Genomic DNA, 21208 nt, shown 5'->3' on the forward strand with positions numbered 1-21208 from the left:
ATAAAAAACAAACAAATCTAATTTTAACAATTAGTACTAGATAGTACTATCTATGTACTGTAGATAGTACCATAAATATTAAAGCGATAATGAAAACTTACATTTAAACATTTAATTATGCACATTATACATTGAATTTTCATGTACTATATCAACTCAAACTATCAATTTGTTATTGCTCTGTGTAATAATTTCATTAACGTCTGAATGTCATATGGAGTCTCCTATACTTTCTGTTACTGAGATGTTCACTTTCTCTTTATAAGTTTTAAATTACAATGCAATATACTGTGAATTATACATGTATGGGAGTTACCTATTTAAACTAATCTAATGGAGGAATTTAAAAATTATTCTACCCGTATTTACTTCCTTTGGATTTATTAAGATTTGAAAAGAAAATAATTCTTTAGTTTGGCAACCATACGATTTTTATTTTGGAGTACCTGCAATTTGAAAGACAACAAATTTATTAATGGTGGAATCCTATAATCAGGGACCAATTTACCATAGTTATTGTTATATGCTTGTACCTGATACAGCCTACGTCTTAAATCACAATTTACATCAATATATCTTCTGTATTGTGGCTTTAAATAGTTTCTAGATAAATCAGAATATATAGCTAAATAATCAAAATTCGCAATACCTGATTGTTCTAAGGGAATATTAGGAAACATATTTTAATGATTTTATTAAGCCCAATACCCTTGTCATAGAACGGAGCCGCCTGTGTTTTTAGCCATGTTTCTATGCTGGTCTGCAACTCGATGTCTGTGCCAAAATGTCGTCCTCCTAGCCAGTGTTTCATGTGAGCAAAGAGGCGAAAATCGGATGGAGCCAAATCCGGGCTGTATGGTGGATGATCAAACACTTCCCAACGAAAACACTGCAGGAGTTTCTTTGTTACAGTTGCAGTGTGCGGCCGAGCATTGTCATGGAGAAAGACAATGCCTGATGACAACATTCTTCTCTGCTTATTCTGAATTGCCCTTCATAGACGTTGAAGAGTCACGCAGTATGAGGCTGCAGTGATGGTCGTGCCACGTTCCATGAATTCCACCAAGAGCTGTTTTGTATATCTTGTGTATTAAATATACAAGATTTCTATAAGAAATTTTTTTTATAAGAAAACAGATATCTTAAAGATTATGGAAACTGATTTTAAAACAACCCACTACAAAATTTTTAAAATAATTATTTCTCTTTCGAGGAACAGGAAAAACGCAAGTAATTATGATAAAAATTTTAGAAGTATGAAACATTGACTAAGATAAAAAACCAAGTCTATAGCATTGAACAAAATCGTGTAAAAATGAAGTAAAAATTCATATGCAGTTATTTTTTCTGGTTTTCTGTAAATGTGTACTGAAACATAGACAAAATTAACATTGTATGTATAGGATTGTACAAGTGCCCTTTAATGTTTTGCTCACTGTATATCAGTGCACTCCAAAATCTTCACTTGCTCGTAATTAAAAACCTGGATTCGACAGGTAATGTAAAAAGATTTCCATTTTTCGTTGTGATGTCAGTAAGCCTCCTCCTTTCTCGTTGAATTCTGTAAAATATTCCCCTCAGACACTAAACTGTTTTTTTTTTTTCAAATCTAATAAGCTCTTTATACTAACAATGGCTTGCACACCATCTCTCCCACTATTTTTTTTTTCAGAATGGACATTGTTAAAGCAGCCATGACAAAAAAGTAAAAAGTACTGTTGTTTAAGGTTGATCAGAGGCTGCTTTACAATTGAACCAGTATTTACTTATAAATTTCAGTAAGTAGTAATGTTTATTTACTCAATTTCAGTAATTACTTGCATAAAATCAGTAACTGTGCGTAGCTCTCAACAAATACTTACTAGTAATACAAATACTAAACAAATAAAAAGAACACTAAATACTGGAACTTTATTCACCTACCTGTACTGTACTAGAAAAACAAGTAAAAGTAATTAATGATTTTTATTCACATTATTAGGCCTTGTATGGGTAACAAATACTTTTCTAAGGATGCAAAAACATTTTCTGTTAATGGATTATTTCACTTAAGTGTTTTTATTTGTTATTAAGAATATGTGAAGTAATTTTTAAAATTTTTTTATAGTACTCGAATTGGGAGATAAATTAAAATATATAAATTCTTGAGCTGAGAAATGTTGTAAAAAAAAGCTCACTTAAAACAAACTCCTTTATTCTAACAGAAACATTTTAATTCAAACCACCAATACTACTAATGTAAAGAAACAAGCCTTCTTTTTTTCCTGTTTAGCCTCTGGTAATTACAGTTCAGATAATACTTAAAAGGATGATATGTATGAGTGTAAATGAAGTCTAGTTTTGTACAGTCTCAGTTCGACCATTCCTGAGATGTGTGGTTAATTGAAATCCAACCACCAAAGAACACTGGTATCCACGAGCTAGTATTCAAATCCATGTAAAAATAACTTACTTTACTAGGACTTGAATGCTGGAACTCTCGACTTCCAAATCAGCTGATTTGGGAAGATGTGTTCACCACTAGACCAACCCGGTGGGTCAAAGAAATGAGCCTAACATTAATTTTACTGTTGGATGTGGGGTATAACAAAGAGGCTTGCTTCCTTTGTAGACATCCAGTATACTATGATGGCAGTACACATTGCCACACTTCATCATCATATGGTGTTTGCAGGTCCCAAGGTCTATTTCCTCTTTATGGTTTATTTCCATTGCTTTAGTTTTTCCTGTTTATTTTTATTTCTTCTTCCAGGAAGGATTGTTAACAATCTTTGAAACGCATATGTGTCATCAGTGAAAGTTATCATTAGCAAACCTTTTGCATCTTACTTCCCCCTACACTCATTCTTTCTTCTTATTCTTCTAATATATTCCTTATTATACTCAATGTAATTATAGAACAGTGTCAGTAAGACATAGCATCCTTGCCTAACACCCTAATCTAGACCTACCCAGTTGGTCATATTGCTGCTGTTATACTCCTGTGACATTCATTAAGTAACCTTCTACCTTTCCATGTTTTGTTTAAGAAACTCCACAGATGTTGCATTGTATATGCTTTAACAATGGTGCTGAACGTGTTAATGTAACCAGTGTGATAGAACAAAAAAAAAGAAGTGGTAACAATAACACATGTATACACTCTCCATAAAACAGTACACCCTCCATATTGTAAAACATGATTTAATATATAACTAATCCTGTTTAATCCAAACTCACTTATTTGCTGTTTGCATATTATAACATTCTTTCCATATTATATTTAGTATAAACTGAGATTAACTCCCTAAATCAGGAGTTTGATAAAATTTTATTCTATTTAGAGTTAATAAACCACTTATAACAATTACTGTAAAAAATCTTGATAAATTTGAAGAGTTCAGTGATGATGATAATTATAGTAATAATCGTTTTCCTTTTCTTAAAAAATGTCCAATTTTATTACATTTAAAAAAAAAAATCCACTCTGGCGTTTATTCTAACTTATTTTAATCAATCAGTAACTGCGATAAGAACGCTTACAACAGTTTGAAGACACTCTGTTATTGTTGTATATTTGTTTATACAAGGCATATTCATAAAGTAAGGGCCGTCGGCTTATATTTAAATATTAGCGCGTCTGAACACAGTTTCACGCATGCAGGGTGAAACTATCTATCGGCTATTTACGAAGCCACTGGAGTTGTTTTGGTTAAGCAGTCGTTTGCCTGCCAGTGAATCCAGATCGTAATATCCGCGAAAATCGTTTCTTCCGCCAGTTGTGAAGTGCGCGCTGTGATTCGATTTTTGTGTGCAAAAGGATCTTCAGCTGCTGAAATTCATCGGGAGTTGTACCCTGTGTATGGACCTACAGTTATGATTGAAGGAAAGGTTAGACAATGGTGTCGAAACTAAAAATGGCCGCACAAACGTGTATAAGAGCGGAGTGGCAGGCGCAGTATTTAGATCGACGAAATCGTTACAAATGAACCGAAAACTACGATGTGATTGGCGGTTGACGATTACTGCTTTGGCTGATGAATTTCCGCATGTTGGACGCACCTCTATCTACACGATTGTCACAGAAAAGCTCGGATATCACGAATTGTGTACAAGGTGGGTACCGAAAGTTCCCACCTACCAACACAAAGAGCAAAGAATGTGCAATGGACGAGCGTTTTTGGACCGCTATCAAAAAGACGGAGATTATTTGTTTTCCCACATTGTTACGGGCGACGAGACGTGGATATTTTACACCAACGCAAAATAGAAAAAAAAGTCAATGCAGTGGTACCGAAAAAGTTTAAGCAGTCTCCATCCTTGAGTGGAAAAATGTTGGCCACCGTTTTTTGGAATGCAAAGGGGATATTTTGGTTGATTTCATGGAATGTGGATCAAAAATTACAGCTGACGTGTACTGCGAAACGCTCACCAAACTGAGACGTACGATCCAAACCGACGACGCGGGAAACTGTCGTCCGGCGTAATCTGCCTTCACGACAACGCGCGTCACAACACTGCCTTAACCAAGAAGAAGATTCAAGATTTTCGTTGGGAACCTTTTGACCGACCACCCTTCATATAGTCCCGATCTTGCACCTAGCGATTACTTCGTCTTCTTGCATTTGAAAAAATGGCTTTAATGACGGCTCTTAATTTATGAATAGGCCTCGTAGTTTTGTATAAAAAAAAGAAAAATATAAAACAGGGTTTATTTAATAACCTGGCCTCTTGTTTCAGACTTAGGTTTTATTTTTGTTTTGGGGGTTTTCTTAATTTTTAGTTTGTTTCTATGCCATTTTCTTTAGAATATTGTTGCTGCTATTTATACAAATTAAAAGTGAATTTATAAATGTCTTGATTTTTTTTCGTTTATTTAAATTATAAGTAAGTTATATAATTTAATTATTTTTAAAGTAATGCATGTTGAGAAAAGATGTCTTCAAATGAAAAGTCGGGTGACCAATTTGGTATATGATCTTCATAATATAAATGAATTGGGCTCAGTCTTAAAAATTATTATTTAAAAAAAAAAATAAAGTAATAAAAATATACTTCTGTTTTAGCTGTTGGAAACTTTTTAATTATGATGCGTTATGTTGCCAGGTTCAGAATGCCTCACCACATAGAGTTATTTATTTATTTATTTATTTATTTTTTTTTACTGTGGTTATTTTTACACTTGTTAATTCAAACATTATGTGTCTTAAATATGTGATTGTTCAACATTTTTACTTTATTAGTTTATTTCCAACATATTTTACAATTAGTATTGCCATATATTACATTTATTGATTTATTGAGGAACTGTAAATTTCATTATTTTAAATTACTTTTCTTGAAAGAAATCAACATTTTAGTAATTTTGTCACCACATAAAATCAACAGGGTCAAAATTATTAATCCGATTTGTTTTTTTTTCATTACTTTGTAAAAGACTTATATGATCTTAGTTATTGCTATGAATAGTTCTTTTGTAACTTATTCAATTTAATTGTAATCACTTAAATTAATTTTTTAAATTGTACATCTATAAAATATGATCTTGTTTATCTTTCTTTTTTTTTGTTTTCAGCCGTTTGGAAGGTCTGTTGCTATTCTCCTTTACATTCTGTTTTATATTAGCATTTTACATCCTACATTCTCCAATACATTCGTTGCCTTTATGTATAGTTTTTATACAGTGTACATCTTCTACCACCAAATTAAATAAATCTAGATGTTTTAATGTAGCAGGGCTAGTTTTCTTTTACAAGATTGTGTCATAAATGCCTCTTCCAGATTGTTCTTTTTAAAATGCCAATATGGCAATGTAAAATTTCCACTTTTACTGAAAGATTGTTTAATCCTGGAATCTTACACTTATTTTTTAAGAACATTAACCCTACACTGGGTTACTGGATGCCCCAAGAATAAAAGACTGATGTACATATTAGAAACCGATATTTATTGAAACTAATATAAAAACTAGTTAGTTTTGTTTGATTAAAGTTACTTAAAACTTATTTTACATTTCACTTTAATGTTTTATAGTAAAGAAAAAATAATATTGAAAAATTTACATTTTTTGACAAATTTTTTGCAATGTCTTACTTTTTAAGTTTGTTTACTAATTTTCATCTCTATAATTGATACAGACTTATATGGTATGACTTTTGCATACAAACATCTTACACTCAGCACACTTAGCAGTGGTTTTCATATCCTTGTATTGCGAACAGATCCACCACCTTCTGGTCCTCCAATTGTCTGCTTCTGACTGCATTGGCACTTAGATCCTGAGTTATTCCACTATGGCAAGGCAGATTCCTCTTCAGAGTGTAGGCATTTCTAATCACTGAACCAACCAAGGTCTCATTAGTTCTTCTGCAAGGTTAAAAATAAATTCTACTCTGGGTTCTGGAGTTTGTGTAGACAAACATATTGTCCTCGTAGATTATGAATGCATTCAGACAAGCACTGTTCAGGATCCCACAAAAAAGGCACAGTAACCATCTTCTTCTCTTCCTGTCACAAGAGTACTTAGCAGACATTTGGTCCAATAAATCAACTCCACCTTTAGCTTGGTTATAGAAGTGGGTAGTAGCTTAGAATTCTTTTGAATGACGTAATGTAACCCTGGTGCATCTTGGACAGGAGAATCATGTTCTTATTTTTCTTTGGTGCAAAAGATGCAGTTGTCAGTTCTCTATCAAAAGCAAACATTGTTGTCTCTACTGTTTGGATTATAACATTTCTGCTGGAATTTGAGGTTTGTTTTTTCACAGTGTTCCAAACATTGTTAAGTTATGCTTACTGAGCATATTGTTGAAAAGTGGCACAGAGCTGAACCAGATATCAGCTGTATATTTTTGTTACTGCCATAGATAGGTTCTAATAATTTCTCCACAAAAAAACTGACTTGAGGTTGTCCTCCAGTGTCCATTTTTTTCCCCAGTGCAAGGATGGAATTGACCAAATATTCATTAGAGTTACACTGCATGATCCATATTTAGCTGGTTTGTTCAAAATATACATTTGAAACTGGCATTTTTCTTGGAATGCCAGGAGCTGTTCATCAATACAACAGTTGGTGTCAGGTGTGTAATACATTTGGCAGTGTTCAATAAACTGATTCCAGATGTCACAAAGAAGATCAATGTCATTTCAAGCAACCCAATTTAACTTCTCATCAAATCTAAATATACTGACCAAAAACTCAAACCTTTCTAATGGCATTACAATTGTAATAATGTGAAGGCCCCTAGTTTTATGCCAGAGTTTTTAGAGATGTGCGATTGTGATTTAAATTTGAAATAAATTTAGTTAGTCCCAGTAAGGCTTTAATTTCTTTATCAGATGTATGTTTAGTAAAACTGATCATTGCACTTTAATTTTTGAAGTTCTAGCTCTTGAGTTCTATAATTCACAATAGTATAGCATTAATTATTGAATTGTTTATAAATAATAAAAAAAAAATTGCAGCATTTGTAACACCTCTGGCAGGTCAGGGCCACATCAAAACTATGTTTCTTGTTGGTGTTCTGCCGGCTTTTTATTTACAGGTTTTGTTGACCATTTATGTACTTTATTTCCATTTTGACTATTGTACTGGGTTTTAAAGTTTTGAATTACGACAAAGTTTATTGAACGAATTGTAGAAATATGTCAATAGATCAAATAATTTGGCAAGCAGCCCAGATATTATGAAAAGTAATTAGTAAACTAATGTTACTACTACTTGATAGTAAGTTAAAAGAAATACTGTCATTTGATTTGAAAGTTAAATATTTTTTTCTTTATTACAGTAAATTTCATACTAGTTTTGTAGTTGAGTGAGACCCCTTATTCCAAGATAATGGCTGTCTTTAGTGGACTGATAGAATCTCTGCCTTTCACCCAGAAGGTTTTCACAAAAAGAATTCCTTTTACTGAGAGAAATTCTTACAATTGGTTCCAGTTGATTCTGAAATACAAGCAGTACTCGCAAGTGTAAACTACTGTGAACAAGTTAATAAGGTGTATTTTTATATTATCTGTGTAAATTACTTAAGAATAATTTAAAAGTAATAAAACAAAGTGTGCATCTTTTTATTTTCCTCCAGTAAAATTTTTTCATTATTTTACATGAAGCAACAGTGATTCAGGGAAGATGAAAAAATTATACCATCAATTAATATCATGATTTTCTACCGTAAGGTTATTGGCATACTTTCCAAATAAATCCAACAATTTCTTTTTATTCAATATTCTTTCACTGCAAAATTTTTTGAAGACCCTCTACTACCTTTATTCTTCCCTAGATATTCTTATCCTTTTCCCTAGATTCTTGTCTAGGGATCCTTTTCACTGCCCATTCATGTAACATCCCATCAAGCTCCTGCTCATATTTGGAAAAATTGTTTAAATTGCTATTATTTGCAAATTCTTAGCAATAAGCTGGGTTATGAAACTATTTACACTGTTTTTTGTCTCTAATTTTGAGAAGTATAGTTTTCCTTGAGTATAAATGGCGCTTCTTTATTTATTTTTTCAAATAGCTAAATGGTAAAAATATAATTAAAGAAATAATTTTATTATGAAAATTATTTATTGCAATAAAATTAAATTGTACATAATTAAGCATCTTTTTAAAATAAAAATATAAACCAAAAACAGTAAACCAAAAGTGTTAAGATTCTCTTGTTTTTAATTTCTGTTGTCTTCTTTGAGAGGAATGCCCAAAGTGGATAGAGTAAGATATCTTAAGTAATGATGATAATATTAATAATAAATAGTTTTGGTTTTCTTAAAAAATGTCTAATTACAACATTTTAATAAATATTAATCCATTGATTTTTATTGTTACTTATTTTAATCAATCAGTAACTGCGATAAGAATGCTTACAACAAATTGAAGATACTCTTCATTATTTTATATTTGTATGTGATCTTGTATAAAAAAGAAAAGGAATAGAAAACAGGGTTTAGTTATTTAATAACTTTGCCTACTAAGTTTTATTTTTGTTATGGGGTTTTTCTTATTTTTTACTTTGTTTCTATGCACTTTTCTTTAGAATATTGGAGCTTAAGTTGTATAACTTTAATTATTTTTAATGAAATGCAATAGTAAAATTGGATATACAAGCTTTAAAGAAATGATTAATCAACATGGTTGTTATATATGGATTTTTTTTTTGTCTTCAGTCATTTGACTGGTTTGATGCAGCTCTCCAAGATTCCCTATCTAGTGCTAGTCGTTTCATTTCAGTATACCCTCTACATCCTACATCCCTAACAATTTGTTTTACATATTCCAAACGTGGCCTGCCTACACAATTTTTTTCCTTCTACCTGTCCTTCCAATATTGAAGCGACTATTCCAGGATGCCTTAGTATGTGGCCTATAAGTCTGTCTCTTCTTTTAACTATATTTTTCCAAATGCTTCTTTCTTCATCTATTTGCCGCAATACCTCTTCATTTGTCACTTTATCCACCCATCTGATTTTTAACATTCTCCTATAGCACCACATTTCAAAAGCTTCTAATCTTTTCTTCTCAGATACTCCGATTATCCAAGTTTCACTTCCATATAAAGCGACACTCCAAACATACACTTTCAAAAATCTTTTCATTTAAATTAATTTTTGATGTAAACAAATTATATTTCTGACTGAAGGCTCGTTTCGCTTGTGCTATTCAGCATTTTATATCGCTCCTGCTTCGTCCATCTTTAGTAATTCTACTTCCCAAATAACAAAATTCTTCTACCTCCATAATCTTTTCTCCTCCTATTTTCACATTCAGTGGTCCATCTTTGTTATTTCTACTACATTTCATTACTTTTGTTTTGTACTTGATTATTTTCATGTGATAGTTCTCGCGTAGGACTTCATCTATGCCATTCATTGTTTCTTCTAAATCCTTTTTACTCTCGGCTAGAATTACTATATCATCAGCAAATCGTAGCATCTTTATCTTTTCACCTTGTACTGTTACTCCGAATCTAAATTGTTCTTTAACATCATTAACTGCTAGTTCCATGTAAAGATTAAAAAGTAACAGAGATAGGGAACATCCTTGTCGGACTCCGTTTCTTATTACGGCTTCTTTCTTATGTTCTTCAATTATTACTGTTGCTGTTTGGTTCCTGAACATGTTAGCAATTGTTCTTCTATCTCTGTATTTGAACCCTAATTTTTTTTAAATGCTGAACATTTTATTCCAGTCTACGTTATCGAATGCATTTTCTAGGTCTATAAACGCCAAGTATTTTGATTTGTTTTTCTTTAATCTTCCTTCTACTATTAATCTGAGGCCTAGAATTGCTTTCCTTGTCCCTATACTTTTCCTGAAACCAAATTGGACTTCTCCTAACACTTCTTCCACTCCCCTCTCAATTCTTCTGTATAGAATTCTAGTTAATATTTTTGATGCATGACTAGTTAAACTAATTGTTCTGTATTCTTCACATTTATCTGCCCCTGCTTTCTTTGGTATCATGACTATAACACTTTTTTTGAAGTCTGACGGAACTTCCCCTTTTTCATAAATATAACACACCAGTTTGTATAATCTATCAATCACTTCCTCATCTGCACTGCGCAGTAATTCTACAGGTATTCCGTCTATTTCAGGAGCCTTTCTGCCATTTAAATCTTTTAATGCTCTCTTAAATTCAGATCTCAGTATTGTTTCTCCCATTTCATCCTCCTCAACTTCCTCTTCTTCCTCTATAACACCATTTTCTAATTCATTTCCTCCGTATAACTCTTCAATATATTCCACCCATCTATCGACTTTACCTTTCGTATTATATATTGGTGTACCATCTTTGTTTAACACATTATTAGATTTTAATTTATGTACCCCAAAATTTTCCTTAATTTTCCTGTATGCTTCGTCTATTTTACCAATGTTCATTTCTCTTTCCACTTCTGAACACTTTTCTTTAATCCACTCTTCTTTCGCTAGTTTGCACTTCCTGTTTATAGCATTTCTTAATTGTCGATAGTTCCTTTTACTTTCTTCATCACTAGCATTCTTATATTTTCTACGTTCATCCATCAGCTGCAATATATCGTCTGAAACCCAAGGTTTTCTACCAGTTCTCTTTATTCCGCCTAAGTTTGCTTCTGCTGATTTAAGAATTTCCTTTTTAACATTCTCCCATTCTTCTTCTACATTTTCTACCTTATCTTTTTTACTCAGACCTCTTGCGATGTCCTCTTCAAAAATCTTCTTTACCTCCTCTTCCTCAAGCTTCTCTAAATTCCACCGATTCATCTGACACCTTTTCTTCAGGTTTTTAAACCCCAATCTACATTTCATTATCACCAAATTATGGTTGCTATCAATGTCTGCTCCAGGGTAAGTTTTGCAGTCAACGAGTTGATTTCTAAATCTTTGCTTAACCATGATAAAATCTATCTGATACCTTGCAGTATCGCCTGGCTTTTTCCAAGTGTTCTTCTATTATGATTTTTAAATTGGGTGTTGGCAATTTCTATATTATACTTCGTGCAAAACTCTATAAGTCAGTTCCCTCTTTGGTTCCTTTTGCCCAGCCTGTATTCACCCACTATATTTCCTTCCTTGCCTTTTCCAGTGCTTGCATTCCAATCTCCAACTATTATTAATTTTTCATCTCCTTTTACGTGTTTGATTGCTTCATCAATCTCTTCGTATACACACTCTATCTCATCATCGTCATGGGCGCTTGTAGGCATATAGACGTTAACAATCGTTGTCGGTTTAGGTACAATGATTCTATCGCTATGCGTTTTGAAATACTCTACTCTCTTCCCTATCTTCTTGTTCATTATGAAACCTACTCCTGCCTGCCCATTATTATTTGAAGCTGAGTTAATTATTCTAAAATCACTGACCAAAAGTCGCCTTCCTCTTCCCACCGAACCTCACTAATTCTTACTACATCTACATTTGTCCTATCCATTTCCCTTTTTAAATTTTCTAGCTTACCAACCTTTTTTAAACTTCTAACATTCCACGCTCCGACTCATAGAATGTTATTTTTTAATTTTCTGGTGACCCCTTCCTTAGTAGTCCCCACTCGGAGATCCGAACAGGGGACTAGTTTAGCTCCGGAATATTTTACCAAGGAATCATTGCTATATAAAAATGCAGAGAGCCACATTTTCTTGGAAAAAAGCAACTGTAGTTTTCCATTGCTTTCAGCTGCGCAGTACTCAGAGGACTGAGTGATGTTGATATGGCCGTTTAAGTCATCCTGACTCACGCCCCTAACAACTACTGAAAGAGCTGCTGCCCTCTTTCAGGAATCATTCCTTAGTCTGGCTCTCAACAGATACCTCTCCGATATGGTTGCACCTTCGGTCCAGCTACTCTGTATCACTGAGCACTCAAGCCCCCTCACCAACGGCAAGGTCTCATGATTCATAGAGGAGGAGGATATATGGAGATATGTGATTAATTTATATTCCAAGTAGTTGAAAAATGAAATGTCAGAATGATTACTACTAATCATTGCATGTGTTGTAATAAACAAGAATAATTTTTTACTAAATGTTGAGAAATTGTTTTGAATGTTTAGCGTCACTAGATAATTTTGAGAGATTAGACTTAAACAGAACTGCCATTGGGTCTGCATCTTTAGTTAAAATATGAACAGCGTAACAGATTTGAAGCATACTACTCTTGTTAAGAGTCGATTAAAAGTGATTATATCTAAAAACATAATATATGTTTATATGTTTTTACAACACAATATATGTTTGTTTTTTTTTTATTGGTGGTAATATCTGAAACTTAACTGTACAAGTTCTTATGGAATTGAAAATTAATATTCTTTGCCATGATGGAGCATTTTCTTCTATATTTGGCCAGAAATTTATATTTTTAACAACTGGTTTATGGTTATTTTCCTTAAGAGATGAAAGTAAAACAGAGTCTGTATTAGTATCAATACTTAGGATATATATTCAAATCATTATTTTTCATAGTTATATTTTATAGTTATATTTTTTAGCTATATTTTATAGTTATAATTGAACAAATATAGCAAAACTTTTGTCAGTAACAATTTACATAATTATAATGATCTTTCACAATTTATATAATTATAATTATATTAACATATTTTTTGTTTAGCTAAAAGCCTATATTAATCTATTAACCCTGTTTGTGGCAATGGTATGTTGCAGAATTGACACATATGTTTTGAGAAACATATTAAGTAAGCCTTTTTTTAATTACCGAAAATTCAGTTTTCATCTTATATAGAAAAAGTAATGCAAATAAAATGTGTAATTTAAAATTTTAATGTGTACTAATAATTACACACATTACAATAAGGTAAATGTAAAAAAATCATACACCTGTTTAACAATCATACAGCTGCTGTAAGTGGATTAATCACTTACAGGCATTATTTACATATTTGCCCAAGAGTTATGGTTATGTGACTCTTGCTGAATCAACCTTCTACTTTATCTAAATTTAATTAATTATTTTATTGTATTCATTCATTTTGAAAATGATCATCCTATTTTTTTGTTTAAGGATCATGTACTAGAGTTTCAAGTATGGATGAAATAGCGCATGCATTAGGCATTTATTTACAATCATGAATTATGTACCATTGATTTTATAAAATGTATAGTTTAACTCCAGTCAAAAAATAAGAATTCAAAAAAAAAAGATATGATCAACTGGCTCACTAAAAACAAGATACAATTTTCACATGAAATGTTGAAACCTGAATTAATATATTTTGATAAAACTTCATAAACAGCAATTTAGAACTACAAAATAGATTTGTTTCCTGCAAAAGGACATACTGTTATCAGATTAATTACTACCTTATTAACCCAACTAAAATGCTGGACATAAACGTCTGGACATCTGTTGAAAATTACACTACCCAACAGAATGCAACATTCAATTTAGAAGACACGACAAAACTGGCAAAAGTGAAAAATTAGAGAAATAAATGTAAACTTCTGGAAGGCAATTTGCAAAACTGTGGAAATTTTTGAGACAAATTATTTAAAACTTGAACTGATGCGATGTTAGATGAAATTTTCAAGCGTTTTATTGTAAAATTACACGAAACTGATTTCAGTTCTGACAGTTCCATGGATGACAGCGATGACGAAGAGGAGGACATACTAAGCAGAGTTCAGGAAATAGTGTAACTTAGAAAGGAATTAAATATATTATGTAATAGGAAATGTGTTAATTTAGAGAATCTAGTAAAAATGATTTATGGAACCAATTTGGAAATAGTGTAATATTATAATGTGATTAATTCTGGAATTAGAATTAAAAAGAAACTAAATTCTTTTTTCTCTTCAGTCATTTGAATGGTTTGATGCAGCTCTCCAAGATTCCCTATCTAGTACTAGTCATTTAATTTTGGTATACCCCCTACATCCTACATCCCTAACAATTTGTTTTACATACTCCAAACATTGCCTGCCTGCACAATTTTTTCCTTCTACCTGTCCCTCCAATATTAAAGTGACTATTCCACGATGCGTTATTATGTCGCCTATAAGTCTGTCTCTTCTTTTAACTATATTTGTCCAAATGCTTTTTTCTTCACCTATTTGCCGAAACACCTCTTCATTTGTCACTTTATCCACCCATCTGATTTTAACATTCTCCTGTAGCACCACATTTCAAAAGCTTCTAACATTTACTTCTCAGGTACTCTGATCATCCAAGTTTCACTTCTATATAAAGCGACACTCCAAACATACACTTTCAAAAATCTTTTCATTTAAATTAATTTTTGATGTAAACAAATTATATTTCTGACTGAAGGCTCGTTTCGCTTGTGCTATTCAGCATTTTATATCGCTCCTGCTTCGTCCATCTTTAGTAATTCTACTTCCCAAATAACAAAATTCTTCTACCTCCATAATCTTTCCTCTTCCTATTTTTACATTCAGTGGTCCATCTTCATTATTTCTACTACATTTCATTACTTTTGTTTTGTTCATGTTTATTTTCATGCAGTAGTTCTTGCATAGGACTTCATCCATGACGTTCATTGTTCCTTCTAAATCCTTTTTACTCTCAGCTAGAATTACTATATCATCAGCAAATTGTATCATCTTTATCTTTTTACCTTGTACTGTTTCTCCAGATTCAAATTGTTCTTTAACATTAACTGCTAGTTCTATGTAAAGATTAAAAAGTAACAGGGTTAGGGAACATCCTTGTCGGACTCTCTTATTGCGACTTCTTTCTTATGTTGTTCAATTATTATTGTTGCTGTTTGGTTCCTGTAAATGTTAGCAATTGTTCTTCTATCTCTGAATTTGAACCCTCATTTTTTAAAATGCTGAACATTTTATTCCAGTCTTTGTTATCGAATGGCTTTTCTAGGTCTATAAATGCCAAGTATGTTGGCTTGTTTTTGTTTAATCTTCCTTCTACTATTAATCGGAGCCCTAAAATTGCTTCCCTTGTCCCTATACTTTTCCTGAAAGCAAATTGGACTTTTAACACTTCTTCTACTCTCCTCTCAATTCTTCTGTACCAAATTCTAGTTAAGATTTTTTATGGATGGCTAGTTAAGCTAATTGTTTTGTATTCTTCACATTTATCTGCTCCTGCTTTCTTTGATATTATGACTATAACACTCTTTTTGAAGTCTAATGGAACTTTCTGTTTTTCATAAATATTACACACCAGTTTGTATAATCAATCAATCGCTTCATCACGTGTACTGTGCAGTAATTCTACAGGTCTACTCCAGGAGCCTTTCTGCCATTCAAATCTTTTAATGCTCTCTTAAATTCAGATTTCAGTCTTGTTTCTCCCCTTTTATCCTCTTTAACTTCCTTTTCTTCCTCTATAACACCATTTTCTAATTCATTTCCTCCGTAAAACTCTTCAATATATTTCACCACCTATCGACTTTGCCTTTCGTATTATATATTGGTGTACCATCTTTGTTTAACACATTATTAAATTTTAATTTATGCACCCAAAAATTTTTCTTAACTTTCCTGTATGCTCCGTCTATTTTACCAACGATTATTTCTCTTTCCACTTCTGAACACTTTTCTTTAATCCACTATTCTTTCACTAGTTTGCACTTCTTGTTTATAGTATTTCTTAATTGTTGATAGTTCCTTTTACTTTTTTCATCACTAGCATTCTTGTATTTTCTACGTTCATCCATTAGCTGCAATATATCATCTTAAATCCAAGGTTTTCTACCAGTTCTCTTTGTTCTGCCTAAGTTTACTTCTGCTGATTTATGAATTTCCTTTTTAACATTTTCCCATTCTTCTTCTACATTTTCTACCTTATCTTTTTTACTCAGACCTCTTGCGATGTCCTCCTCAAAAATCTTCATTACCTCCTCTTCCTCAAGCTTCACTAAATTCCACCGATACATCTGACACCTTTTCTTCAGGTTTTTAAACCCGAATTTACATTTCATTAACACTAAATTATGGTCGCTATCAATGTCTGCTCCAGCGTAAGTTTAGCAGTCGATGAGTCGATTTCTAAATCTTTGCTTAACAATGATATAATCTATCTGATATCTTGCAGTGTCACCTGGCTTTTTCTATGTGTATATTGTTCTATTATGATTTTTAAACTGGGTGTTGGCAATTTCTATATTATACTTTGTGCAAAACTCTAAAGTTGGTTCCCTCTTTCATTCCTTTTGCCCATCCCGTATTCATCCACTATATTTCCTTCCTTGCCTTTTCGAATGCTTGCATTTCAGTCACCAACTATTATTAAATTTTCATTTCCTTTTATGTGTTTAACTGCTTTGTCAATTTCTTCATATAAACAACCTACCTCATCATCATCATGGGCGCTTGTAGGAATATAGACGTTAACAATTGTTGTTGGTTTAGATTTTGATTTTATCCTTATTACAATGATTCTATCACTATGCATTTTGAAATACACTACTCTCTTCCCTATATTCATGTTCATTACGAAACCTACTCCTGCTTGCCTATTATTTGAAATTGAATTAATTATTCTAAAATCACCTGACCAAAATATTCTTTTTCTTAACTGCAGTAATAAGACCTTAGAGATTCTTTCAATGATATATCATAAGTGGTACTTATTTTCATTGGTTCCAGAGGCAAACAATTTTATTAGTCAAATAAATTTAATTAATGAAATATTTGGATCATACAAGTGGAAGACACATTGGTTTGAATCAGACTTCATCTCCTGTTTTTTATTTATTTTTTAATTAAAATATATTGGTTTATTTATAATTATTAACCTCTGATTGTAAAAAAAGTTTTACAATAAATAATTATTCAATAAAAAAAAATAAAAAAATATCAGAAGTTAGTAATGAAATAAAGTTTTACATACTTTTCATTTAAAAAAAGTGTGTGTATGTAATTTGATAAACGTACAAGGAAGTCATGTAGTGTCTAAATCAGATTTTTTAAATTACTATTAGCAGCATGATCATAATATTTTGTAATGACTTTTTTTGTTATTATTTTGCTGACAGAAGATTCTATTAACCCACCAAGTTGGGTCTAGTGGTGAACACGTCTTTCCAAATCAGCAGATTTGGAAGTCGAGAGTTTCAGCGGTCAAGTCCTTGTAAAGGCAGTTATACGGATTTTTATACGGATTTGAATACTGGATCATGGATACCGGTGTTCTGTGGTGGTTGGGTTTCAATTAACCACACATCTCAGGAATGGTCGAACTGAGACTGTACAAGACTACACTTCATTTACTCTCATATATATCATCCTCATTGATCCTCTGAAGTAATACCTGAACGATAATTCCTGGAGGCTAAACAGGAAAAAGAAAGAGAGTAGATTCTATTGACATCACATGAGTTAAGATTTATGAGAATTTACAGAATACCTTTTGTTTAATATGTTTGTTTAGGTATAGTGCTGTTAATTGTGTATGTTGGACTTAGGAATAAAAATAATCATAAATTAATGTCACCATTCATGATCATATAGCTAAATATAGAATTAAAGCTACGCACATTTAAGACAAGATCAGTCAAACTTTGTTTTACTGGAGTAGATTTATATGATTAGTTGCTGAAATGTAATATTTTGAAATATGTTAGGGATGTAATGAAGTTTATCAAAGGCAAAAATATGGAGGTGATTGTTCTTAACTACGATTGTAAATGAAGGTGTGCTGTCTGTATTCTTGTCTGCAGACCAGAACTTTCTCTATTACTAGATCGAGACAACTAAGAGTTGTTTCGATGAGCTGCACCAACTCTTAGTTGGTGCAGGTCATATAGCACTACTTGCCAAATAAACTATACATCATTTAGTAAAACAATGACAGCCATCTTATAATCGCATAGCTCCTAATTCAAAAGAACTACTGAAACATAATGCTAGTGAGTAAAATTAATTCTGCACACAAAAAAGAATACCTAGAGCCTCTAAATTGGCAATTTTTGGTTGTAAGGTTGACATATGTATGATAATTAGGAAAGTAATTGATAAAGAAAATAATAAATCGCCACTTAAAAGAAAGAATTTTCTATCATGGATACCGCGGTGGTTAACGGTCAGGTCAGTCTACTTAATAATTCCAAAAAGTTTATAAATAAGTTTCAGTTTGTTTACTCTGATCCTGAGTCAGCTCCTATTGACTTCCCACAATCTAAAAAAAATCTTCTTTGTCGATTTGGCATGTAATATCCCAGTCGGTACTTTTCGGTAATACTAGGCTGAAGACAAACAAATGCAGTCCCTCATCAGTTCATCAACCGTTTTCATCTCTTGTTAAACAGTCTACTCAGCAACTAACTTAGTAGGTTTAAAAAAAAAAGCAATTTAATTTTTTATACTTTATTCTTTATATAAGGTCTTTAATAAGGTAACGTGTGTCATTATAGACAGATACAGTGGTACCTTGAGATACGAATTTAATTCGTTCTGTGATCATCGTCGTATGGCAAAAAAGTCGTATCTCAAAGCAATTTTTCCCATTTAAAATAATGTAATATATATTAATGCATTCTAGTGATGTGAAACTAACCCAAAACACAGTTAAATTACATATAATATACACAATTTGTATATAAATAAACGAGTAATAACACACATAATGTTTATTAATATATTAATAACACACAATGTTTATTAACTATCACTTTAACGTTGGGCCTTTTTGGCCTCACTTTCCTGACTTTCACTGCGTGAGACCTTCACAAGGTAACGATCAAGAGAGGTCTGTTTCTGCCTTCTTTTTAAAATGTTACAAAAGAATGTGAGACACCTATCATCAAATAAGGCACTCGCTCTCTCTGTAGACAATTTCTCTGGGTGTCTTTTTTCTACAAAATCAGACACTTCCTGCCACTTGCCAAGGATATCACTAATTTCACGTGAAGTAAGTTTCTCCTCCGGCTCGACCTCCTCCTCACTGCTGAGTTCCATCATTACCCCCGAGTGGGAAATCTTCTGTAACTCCTTCAGCTCCTCCGTCGTGAGTTCTTCAGCATACTCCTCAATGAGATCAGCAACATCTGCCTCGTATACCTCTAGGCCCATGGAGCGACCAATGGATACGATCTCCTCCTCAATAGGTTCGAATCCTTCAAATCCCTCTCTTTTAAAACAACATCTGGCCATAATTTTCTCCAAGCTGAGTTCAATGTTCTTTTGGTAACACCTTGCCAGGCAATATCTATAAGCTTAAGACAGATCACAATGTTGTAATGATTCTTCCAAAACTCCCTCAATGTTAGGTTCGTATTTTCGGTAACTTCGAAGCAACGCTTGAAAAGATGCTTCGTGAAAAGTTTCTTAAAATTGGAGATAACTTGTTGATCCATGGGCTGAAGGGTAGACGTTGTATTGGGTGGCAGATAGACAATTTTAATAAATTTAAATTCATCTAAAAGGTCATCCTCAAGGCCAGGAGGGTGAGCGGGAGCATTATCCAACAGAAGGACACACTTAAGCGGTAGACCATTATCGATTAAGTATTTTTTCACTGAAGGCCCAAAAACTATGTTCATCCACTCAATAAAAAACTGACGGGTCACCCATGCTTTACTGTTTGCACGCCACAGAACTTGTAATTTTTCTTTCATAACTTTATAAGCTTTGAAGGCCCTTGGGTTTTCCGAGTGGTAGACTAGCAACGGTTTTATTTTGAAGTTCCCAATAGCGCTAGCGCAAAGGGCAAGCGTTAGCCTATCTTTCTCAGCCTTGTGGCCGGGTAGACTCTTTTCTTCAGCCGTGATAAACGTGCGCCTAGGTATTTTTCCAAAATAACCCTGTTTCGTCACAATTGAACACTTGTTGCGGTAGGTATCCTTCTTCACTAATGAGTTTTTCAAAAACCTTAATGAAATTTTCAGCCACCTTAATATCTGCACTAGATGCTTCTCCATGACGAATAACTGAATGAATGCCACTTCGTTTCTTAAAATTGTCAAACCAGCCACGACTAGCTTTGAACCCCTCACCGCCTTGCGATGATTCTCCCTCCATATCGGTTACATCACGCTTTAGGTCTTGGAAGATGGCGATTCTCACAAATAATCGCTTCAGAAACAGAGTCACCTGCCAATTGCTTCTCCTTAATCCATAATAAAAGTAGCTGTTCCATCTCATCATGTATATTAGTTCGTAGCTTTGAAATAATGGTGACGCCTTTGGAAGGTTGCAGCTTCTTTATCGCTTCCTTCTGCTTGATGATCGTGGATATTGTAGAAGGATTGCGGCCATACTCATTTGCCAAGTCGATGATACGAACGCCACCCTCATGCTTTGCAATAATTTCGTGTTTCGCTTCCATTGAGATCATTTTCTTAGGCTTTTTCTTTTCACCAGTTTTGTCTTTAACTTTGGGATCCATGGTTAAAATAACAAAATATGCAGAGTACAGTATACATACTATCCAAAATGACACGAAAAACAGGCACAAACAAAGCGAATAACACGTCGTGGCGGCCATGCAGAGGACTGTGGTCTCAACAACCAAACAGAGCGACATAGCGGGCAGAAGCGGCGGGAGGAAAGTTGAGCGAACTCTCTGCCATCTAGGGATCACCTATGCAATTATCGCACATCGCAAATTCGTATCTCAAATTTTTCGTTGTATGTCGAGGTATAAATTTTAGAATATTTCATGTTGTATCTCAAAACATTCGTATATTAGGACATTCGTATCTCGAGGTACCACTGTACTAACTTTCTCATTTTGTTGTATGGATACCTAACAAAAAAAAAGTTTCCCGAGTGCACTTCTTCAGTTTCAGCTGTCGTTGTCAGTAGCAAT

General features: G+C 33.0%; 1 protein-coding gene across 1 annotated transcript; it reads right to left on the reverse strand.

Annotated features, from left to right (window-relative positions):
• Positions 1-20428: 20428 nt before the first annotated feature.
• Positions 20429-20785, reverse strand: LOC142317569 (putative CENPB DNA-binding domain-containing protein 1). Its single transcript, XM_075354126.1, has one exon. It carries the CDS (start codon positions 20783-20785, stop codon positions 20429-20431), a length of 357 nt encoding a protein of 118 aa, XP_075210241.1.
• Between the last annotated feature and the right edge of the window lie 423 nt (positions 20786-21208).

The sequence above is a fragment of the Lycorma delicatula genome, chromosome 1, assembly GCF_047948215.1.
Source record: "Lycorma delicatula isolate Av1 chromosome 1, ASM4794821v1, whole genome shotgun sequence".
Taxonomy (NCBI): Eukaryota; Metazoa; Arthropoda; class Insecta; order Hemiptera; family Fulgoridae; genus Lycorma; species Lycorma delicatula.